Raw genomic sequence first — 9,882 nt, 5'->3', positions numbered from 1 at the left:
AGTAGTATTTGTGTGAATGTGTGATAATTGAAACATTACGATCTTGTATAATAAAAATGCTAACGTTATCTCAGTTCAAGACTTGCGACACTCTCATGGCATACGCTGCATTTGGAGGACTTTAATGTCAACTCTGGTTCTAAATGTGACATTCATTCAACTTTTCACTTGAGGTGAATGGGTTTAAGGCCCATTTGAGTTCACTGGTTTACATTGAACATAGAACCGAATCACTTAGATATTCATGACCATGAGGCGGCCTGTTTTGGATCTTTGATGGTCTTGGTTTTCCTTTGGACCTTCAGAGCCTGTTCTGGGTCAGTCTCATGTTTTCAGGGCTCTTGATCGAAATGGGCGTATATGCGCCAATAATTTCAGATGTGCAACTTAATATGAAATCACAGTCGCACGGGTGTGACTATCAAAAATTAAGCAACAGCTCTAGGCCTGTGCCTCAGTAATGGGCTGCAGAACAAAGCCACATGCTGACAGGAGCGCTGGAAAAAAGCCCCAACGCCACACTGGCTGACTCAAGTGCGAAAACAAACGCCCCGCTGGCATAAACAAGCGATCAAATAAACTCCCCTGCCGGCTGACACGTGCCGGTTACGTTATACTTCCTGTGATTCGCCCGCTTGCGCAAACCTGGAAGTGCGCTGGCTGGCAGTAGGACCACCGACAACATAATGGTGTGGTTATTTCCATGATGTCATACGTGCTCAGAGTCAGCTGATCATGGTTCATGAATCAACTTGCTACATGATCTGCTGACCATAATTGGCGAATCATGGAGCAGATAAGGAAAAAAAAGCAACCATGAAACCCCGCACAGTTAGCGAGCAAGTGCATGATTGGCTAGAAGTTTCTGAGAACCACTGGCTTTGTTTAGACAAGATGAAGTACTCAATTTGTTTTGTTTTTTTCTTTTGTAATCTATTCAAACGCCTTATTCCAGATTGTTAACATTGATTAGTAAGGGTATTACTTGATATATCCACAAGAGTTTTGCTTTGGCCCCAACTTTATAGTGGTGCTCCTAGATTTTTGCTGGTGCACCCAAGTTCTTGGAGTTGGGAGCACCAGTGCTCCTAAGTCAAAAAGGTAGTCTAGAGCCCTGGCTTTGCAGAGACATTCAATCATTAGGGGATAATTCCTGTTGCATGATGAAACTAGCAAATCTGAAAACACAGTCTACTGTTGGACATGCATGAGTGCATCCTGTGGACTAAACCAGCTGATAGGGGATACTTTAGAGTGTGTGTTTGAAGGGGATGAAAGTCCAGGTTCTGTCTGGAGACCGGACTGCCTCAGCACAGCAGCAGGAAACTGAGGGCTGTTAATGGGATGAGACTTGAATGCATTTAGTCTGTTTGATCCTTGTTTCAGTTCTGTTAACTGTTGAGCGCCTGGCCCCGCCCCCCCACCTGTGAACCCACCTCTGTGTGTATCTGTCACAGCAGCCGTTTGGGTCGGACCATGGATCTGAAGGATGTGAGAGCTGCTGCTGGGACTGGATCAGGAGTATTTCTGTGGTCTCAGCTCTGAGTCAACGTGCAGGTGATGATGAACTCTGAACACAAGTAGAACTAGTGTTCAGAGAACGCAGACCTCCACCAAGCACCCCGAACGGTGTGCATGTGTGGATCGACTGTTTCTGTTTAAATTCCACAGTTTCCAGGTTGTTCCATACAGCAGAAACAGTTGAATCTGGTCCCAGTCATGTGTCTGTCCAGTTAGATTCAATTCACATCAATATTTGTTGAGTTCTAATTTTAAATGTGTGGGAAATGGGATTTTCAATGTTCGGTGTAAATGTCCACAGAGTCCACATTCCACAGTGGATGAGGACAGTTTAGTTCCAGATACAAGATATTGTTCTAAGCTACAGGTGGATCCAATTGGAATCGGAGTCGTTGTGAGTTTTTTATTAATTTTGGAAACTTGCTCAATGATGACAGATGGAAAACTGTAGATGTTGTGACCTTGCTGTGACCTTGAACTTTGTCCTACTGGGACCAAAATGGACTGGGTTGGTCCCAGGGCCTAGGCCTATCTGTGGGGAAGATTTGGGAAAGATGGGTGGAAGAGTTTTACACTAAAGTTGCTAACAAACAAACAAACAAAACAAACACACAAACACACAAACACACAAAGCAAAGTGATCACAATACCTCCTGGTGGAGGTAACTAGTGGTAGGAGGAGCCTAAGGGAGGGGTCTAAGGGATGAGTCTAAGGGAGGGGTCGTCATGTCCTGGTGGTTCTGTTGCTCCCCCCCCCCCCATCTGCAGCTGTGAATGGACTCGTCCGTGGGCCGTCTGTAAACCCATTTAATAAACAACTAATAACTCCAAAAGTACTGGACGTATCAGTCAGCTGTTTTGTCCTGTCTGGTCCATGACCCAATCACCTCTGTCTGTGCTCCTGAACGCCTCCATCCATCATCATGTTAGGACGGGTTCAGTGTGGCAGATGTTCTCAGTGTTAGTGCTGAAATGCTGGAGGTGATCTGCTGGGTTTGAATTATCTGATGAGCTGCTGTTGAAAGAACAGTCAACAGTAGAAGAGTCGGACTGTGGTGGTTCTGGTGGATTCAGGCAGCTGTAGAGGAGAGACGCCAGCACATGACAAACTGGTTTCAGTGGCTGGTGTATCGTCTGTATGTATCTGGTGTTAAAGGCAGGTTTGAACTGGAACAGCTTCACCATAAACTGGCTGAGGGGGCGGAGCTTAGGCCCAAGCAAAGGCAACGCCCACAACCAATCTGTTCTGATCACAGCAACATTTATGGAACGACCCAAGAACAAATAATACAGACAGATGTTCTACCCACAATGCACCTGGAGAACTTCTACATGTTCTAGTGGCTGCTCTGGGTCCAGTCCCAGATCCAGTCCCAGTCCCAGTCCCAGTCCTAGATCCAGTCCCAGATCCAGTCCCAGATCCAGTCCCAGACCCAGACCCAGTCCCAGACCCAGACCCAGACCCAGTCCCAGTCCCAGTCCCAGACCCAGTCCCAGATCCAGTCCCAGTCCCAGTCCCAGTCCTAGATCCAGTCCCAGATCCAGTCCCAGACCCAGACCCAGACCCAGTCCCAGATCCAGTCCCAGATCCAGTCCCAGTCCCAGTCCCAGTCCCAGACCCAGACCCAGTCCCAGATCCAGTCCCAGTCCCAGTCCTAGATCCAGTCCCAGATCCAGTCCCAGACCCAGTCCCAGTCCCAGTCCCAGACCCAGACCCAGTCCCAGATCCAGTCCCAGATCCAGTCCCAGTCCCAGTCCCAGACCCAGACCCAGTCCCAGATCCAGTCCCAGTCCCAGACCCAGACCCAGTCCCAGTCCCAGTCCCAGTCATCAGTTCCTTCTCTGACTAAACTCCTCCTACGGTTCATTTCCGTCTGTTCCATTAGTGCTGGTGGATCCCACAGCAGTTTATACAGCCCACTGTCTCCATGACGACAACAGTAGCACACACTAAACCCTTATTTAAATATGACTTTGACCTGGTGTCATTTCTACAGATAATCTGAGCCGATCACCTGTGACACACAAATCAATAGCACACACATTTTTAGCACAAGCAAGTTTATTTGTGTCTGTTTGTGATTTTAGTAAATCAGGCCCTTAGTGGAGTTTGTACTTCAGCTGAAATTAAATCAGAGGACTTGTGCAGTAGCGCAGCCTTTACAGGACTGAACACAGACTCTGATGTTCTGGAAGACGATGGAGCACAAAACCACATTCTACTGTTTACATTTACTTGAACATCTATCAGTACTGTGCCTATAATGTAAGTACTGCAGTACTGTGTATATGATATAAGTACTGCAGTACTGCAGTACTGTGTCACTTTTCTCGTAATAGTTTAAGGAATCAGTTCCTTTGTATATTGTGTGTGTGTGTGTGTGTGTGTGTGTATTTTCCTTCCTTTGTCGTCTCCTGTGTTTCCTACAGAGACAATATGATTCTATGATTATATAATTAAGTCTTTCATCAGATGACAGGTCATCATGAGCTTCCTGCTGCCCCCCCCCAAATAAATCCCCTTACCTCATCATGATCCTCCTTGTCACATCCATCACCCCTCCGAAACAATTTGTCGCCTTTTTGTATCAAATATTTATTAAAGAACCACAGTCATTGTCCTTGAATTCTAAATGTAAACTGTATTTTTGATCTTTGACCTTTGACCTTCACGATGTTCCTCATATGTCACATTCAGAAAAATGGACGGACACAATGAAGTTGAACTTTGACCTTTGGCCATCATTTCATTATGTCCCAGGAACAGTTTGTCAGAAGCTCCTTTCTTTCCTGTTCAGCTGGGACACTGGTGTCATGACTGTATTTTATGAGTTCCATGTTCCAGGATGAGTCCGCCTGTAAACATGTGCAAACACACCAGACACACACTGCATCTGTTTAAACGGATTCACATGAAAACAGCAAACTGTCATTTCCTTGTTCCCAGAGCAGGTTTAGTAAAGTGCACGTTGGGTTTCCTGAACCCACAGGCCGCCTGTCTGTGATAGACCTTCAACATTTAGGAGTTTATTAGGAATTACAGGCTGACTTTATCATTAGTCTCTGACAGTCGTCTCTACGCCTGAAAATCCACTTTATTTCAGCAGCATCCAGTCTGGAGAGCCAAGGTGGAGCAACCAGTACCCCCCCACCGGTACCCCCTCCCCCCCACCAGTTTCCCTCCACTTGTACCCCTCAGATATTGTGGAGGTTCATTTTTGTTTTTTCTTTTTTGTTTTTATTTATTATTATTTAACACTCATATTAAATAATGTTAGTTCATTTGTTGGGATTAAACTAAAATAATGTTCTGATTAGGGATGCAATGATTACCTATGATTATAATGATAAGCCGCGGTAAAATTTCCAACAATTAGTTTTACAGTTTAAATTCAAATTATCACGATAATCGTGCTCGATTACCACACTTTGAAAACTCATGGTACTGAGAGAGAGAGAGAGAGAGAGAGAGAGAGAGAGAGAGAGAGAGAGAGAGAGAGAGAGAGAGAGAGAGAGAGAGAGAGAGAGAGAGAGAGAGAGAGAGAGAGAGAGACCTCCAACCTATCTATCTCTCCATCTCTGTCTGAAAAAGAAACTAAAACTCAAACCTGATATGGAAAATGGTCAAACAATAGGCATAAGGTGTCGTCTTTAATGCACATTTGTATGTTTGATGTTTACATATAAATATTTGAATGTTTTGGCGAACAGAAGACAGAGTGACAATTAGATTGTGCCTGTTATTTTATTTTATTATTTATTTATTTTAAAAATACAACTTGGTTAAATTATTTCAGTGTGTGTATTAGTACTTTTTGAACATTTTGAGCACAGTTTCAACAATACCACGATAATAATGATAATAATGATAACCATGATAATTTTGGTCACAAAAACCGTGATATGAAATTTTCATATCGTTACATCCCTAGTTCTGATGTTAGTTCTGAACTAATAGAATATGAACATTTGAACAGGATCTGAAACTGTAATGTCTGTAAAACAGAATTTCAGTTTGAACACAGGAACATTTTGTGATAGAACATTAGATCCTGTTCCGATCACATAAAAATGTGTTTAGTATTTGTGCAGATTTTTGCTGTAATTCAATTCTACAAGGAAATAATCATTTAAAAAAAAGAAACAAACCAAAAAAATCACCTTTGTAACATTATCATGATATATTATGATATATCGTATCGTGGTCCTAGTATTGTGTATCGTGTCTCCAGATTCTTGCAGGTCCACAGCCTCAGTCACTGCTGAACCCGGGCGTCGCTCCTCTGCTCTGTGGTCGACTCATGTTGTGTGTGTTGTACCTGCAGACCTTTGGGTTGTGTGATGTTGTCATGGCAGTAGTTTGTGTCGACTCAACACCCTGGAGGATACGCAGGAGGCTGTTCCACACCCCCTCTGCCCTCCCTCCTCTGCTGTTGTTACATCAGCTGTTTCACCAAAGGAAACTCACTGTTCCATTTGACAGGAGATAAAGCCTGTCCTGACTGTGAACACTCTAATAACACTGTCACTGAGGCTGGCTCATAGTTTACTGGTACTTTTCCAGTCAACTTAGACACTGTTGGTCCATCCTACAGGACATTCAGTACATGGTTGAATTTATTATTGATCAGTATGATTGATCATTTCACTGAAAGTTCACAGTGATACAAAGCATACAGCTGTAAACACCAAGGTTTGACAAATAACAGAGGTTCAGTGGTTCTGCCTTATGCCCAATATTTCAGAAGTAAACCAGGTTTGGTCCCTTTGAGCAGTTCACAACTGGAAGGTCCAGACTTCAGGTCCAGACTTCAGGTCCAGACTTCAGGTCCAGACTTCAGGTCCAAAGTTCAGATCCAGACTTCAGGTCCAAAGTTCAGGTCCAGAGGTTCAGGTCCAGGACCTGAACTCTGGACCTGAAATCTGGACCTAAACTCCCCAGTTATCCAACAGCCATGCTGCACATGTCAAACCTTCTAAATTAAAAACCAGTGCGTCATGTAGTGTTGGTCCAGTTTTTATTTATATCCAGATTATGGGGTTTACTGGCTTTTGGAGGGAGCCTCTAGTGGGCATATGAGGAGCTGCAGGGTTTGGTTTCTTTTTTCCGCTGCTGCTCTTTGACAGGTTTTCGTGAACACTGATGCTAAAACACGTCACCTCTCTCCTCTCTACAGTGTTGACGTATCATACATGTGTTTCTGTGGTGAGCCTCTGTCTGTAGTGGGTGGTTTGAGCTGAGCTGTGGAGGGTGAGGTAACTGCTGTGGAGTCAGTGGAGGCCAACGCTCCTCACATGCCAGCTCCTTAAAGATGTCATGTTGCTTTTTTTCAGCCATTAGTTCTGAGCCACATCAGGTATCCTGCAAATGAGTGAATAGGGATGGGAATCGATAAGAATTTAACAATTCCAATTCCATTATCAGTTTTGCTTATCGATCCGATTCCTTATCGATTCTCTTTGGGTGAGGGAATAAAAGAGTACAAACAGGTGTGTTTGCATTAATTGTCTTTTATATTTCCATCTCTGCACAGAAAATATAACGTATACACTATGAACAAATAATAATAACAGATGACACTGGGCCCGGTTTGGGGAGGGGGGCTGCAGTGAAAGTGAAACTACAGACTCTTTACTAATTCCTCTATTGCCGCATTTCTACTACGTGGAACCGGTTCGACTCTGCCCGTCTCCTGTTGTTGTGCACCTCATTTCCCTTCTTACCTTCAGAAGCTTGTATTTGAGGGGGTACGACGTTTGTTGCCCACACCGGAACCAGAACTGGGCCCAGATGACGGCCTGGTGTTCACTCTGCTGCTACATTCACAAGCGCCGCTGAGTAGAGAATGAAATATGTGACATTCCTGTAAATGAATCACATGCTGTGGACAAAGGTTTGAGCAGATTGGAGGGATTCCACAGTTTTGAAGAAATGGAAGCTTTGACAGTGTTCAACTGGACCTGGTGTGGTCTGTTTGGACCTGGTGTGGTCTGTTTAGACCTGGTGTGGTCTGTTTAGACCTGGTGTGGTCTGTTTAGACCTGGTGTGGTCTGTTTGGACCTGGTGTGGTCTGTTTAGACCTGGTGTGGTCTGTTTAGACCTGGTGTGGTCTGTTTAGACCTGGTGTGGTCTGTTTGGACCTGGTGTGGTCTATTTGGACCTGGTGTGGTCTGTTTGGACCTGGTGTGGTCTATTTGGACCTGGTGTGGTCTATTTGGACCTGGTGTGGTCTGTTTGGACCTGGTGTGGTGTATTTGGACCTGGTGTGGTCTATTTGGACCTGGTGTGGTCTGTTTGGACCTGGTGTGGTCTTTTTAGAGCGTTTCTGCCTTAACGCCATGTTGGCTACTTTCTGACCAAAACAATGCAGCGTACATGTGACGTCATCGCACATGCGCAAAGAAGGTGGAATCGATAAGCAGAATCGTTAAGCAGGCAGGCAAACGATTCAAAGGAATCGAGCTACTGGGATCCAGTTCTCAAAAAGAACCAGTTCTCAATTCCCATCCCTAGCTGTCATGTTGCTTTTTTTCAACCATTAGTTCAGGTATCCTCCAAATGCGACTCGCCGCTGTGTTTCAGTCTTAATCGGCTGTTTCAGATGTGCTTCCTATCTGCCTTTTCTTCACATGCTCTGAACTGCCGTGGTCATGAACCATGCTAACACAAAGCCTTCTCTTGTCTTTTTTTGCAGGGTTTCTTTGTCTTTTCTCACGGTTCGGCATTGGCGTCAACACTGGCCACGGTCCAGTACAGTGGAGCAGGGAGCTGTCCGCAGTGCTGAATTCATTCGCCAACACAAATCCTCTGTGCACACTCATGTGCATGGGCCGCTCCTGATACCTCCTACTCCTAACAGCAAGTGACCACCACCTCATCAACCAAGATGGATGACGACGGACGCTACAGAGACAGCCGCACTGACTTCATTCGCGGCGCCAAGGACATCGCCAAAGTGGCCAAGAAGCAAGTGGGCAAGAAAGTGGGACGTGGCATGGACAGAATGGGTGACGAATACACCAAACGTTCCTATAAACGCTTCGAAGAGGAAGACGACGATGACGACTACGCCGGCGTGCCAAGCGGTGACGGGGGATATTATCGTAATGACAGTCGGGCCAATGACGACGAAGGCCACAGCGACTCCACCGAGGGGCACGACGAGGACGATGAAATCTACGAAGGCGAGTACCAAGGCATCCCCAGAGCTGACTCGGGCAAGGCCGGCGGCGTGGACGGGGTGACGGCCGCCCAGGCGCAGCAGTTCAGAGATCTGTCGGCCTACGAGGGCGAAAGGAGGAAAGACCAGGAGGAGCTGGCACAGCAGTATGAGACCATCCTGCAGGAGTGTGGCCACGGAAAGTTCCAGTGGACGCTTTACTTCGTCCTGGGGCTGGCCCTGATGGCGGACGGCGTGGAGATCTTCGTGGTCGGCTTTGTTCTACCCAGTGCGGAAAAGGACATGTGTCTGTCAGAGCCGAACAAAGGGATGCTGGGTAAGATAGTTTCCAGATTTTATTTCCTTGTCCCCAAAAAACAAATAGGCCATGGGCCAGGATGGTCCCTCGTGCACCCCCCCCCCACACACAATCCTATAAATTTGGTATCATTGGATTCCTTGGGATGTCTAGATTACAAATATAACTGGTAACAGTAAAAAAAAGAAAAACTGGGACTCACTGTGACATACCAACAGTTTTATTGACCTACCGTAAAACATACAAAATGGCTAAACGGAAAATCTGTAGTTTTACCATTTGATACAAAAACTCAGTACATCCTCATTTTTTTAGATAACTGAACATGTAAAAGCACAAAATAAAAACTAATTGTATGCCAAATCATTTACTGTTTAAATAATGCATCTAGCCTTATTGTGTCTAGAGACACTTCCAGGAACTTCAAAGGAACTCAAAATTTATATAAATCCCTTCAGTAAAATGTGACACTATCCCTCTGCTGAAAATGAAACTCCATGTCAGGGTGAGAACATCTGATTCGGAGCATCAAGTACTGAAATATTTTTGAGAAACAAATATTCATATCAATCCTTAGACACAAACATTTCTTGTCTTGGTCAGTCACAAAATATCACTGCAAATAAAAGATATCAGTGGATCACATAGATGAAGAGCAACACTAAACTGTTTTAGATGACTCACGGGACATATTCAGACATATTCAACATTTCATATGGGTGAAAATTCAGGCAGAAGAAATGTTCATATCAAAAGTTCTGGCCTGTTAACACCCAAAGCATGTGACATTTTAGTTTCATGTCAAGTTCTATAACAGATAATTATGCAATCTTCAGTATTCATTTCTCCATTTTATCCATAACTCATTCAAACATATGATAT

At 44.7% G+C, this 9,882-nt stretch overlaps 1 protein-coding gene across 1 annotated transcript in view; it reads left to right on the top strand.

The window, feature by feature from the left end:
• Positions 1-9,882, top strand: part of sv2a (synaptic vesicle glycoprotein 2A) — a 56,269-nt gene that overhangs the window by 4,889 nt on the left and 41,498 nt on the right. Inside the window, exon 2 of the mRNA XM_030158080.1 lies at positions 8,217-9,018. Coding sequence (XP_030013940.1) covers positions 8,409-9,018 — 610 coding nt within the window. The 5' untranslated portion in view covers positions 8,217-8,408. The remainder of the gene's footprint in view (positions 1-8,216; positions 9,019-9,882) is intronic.

The sequence above is a fragment of the Sphaeramia orbicularis genome, chromosome 16 (genome assembly GCF_902148855.1).
Source record: "Sphaeramia orbicularis chromosome 16, fSphaOr1.1, whole genome shotgun sequence".
NCBI lineage: Eukaryota > Metazoa > Chordata > Actinopteri > Kurtiformes > Apogonidae > Sphaeramia > Sphaeramia orbicularis.
This window is presented reverse-complemented; position numbering and strand designations above follow the sequence as displayed.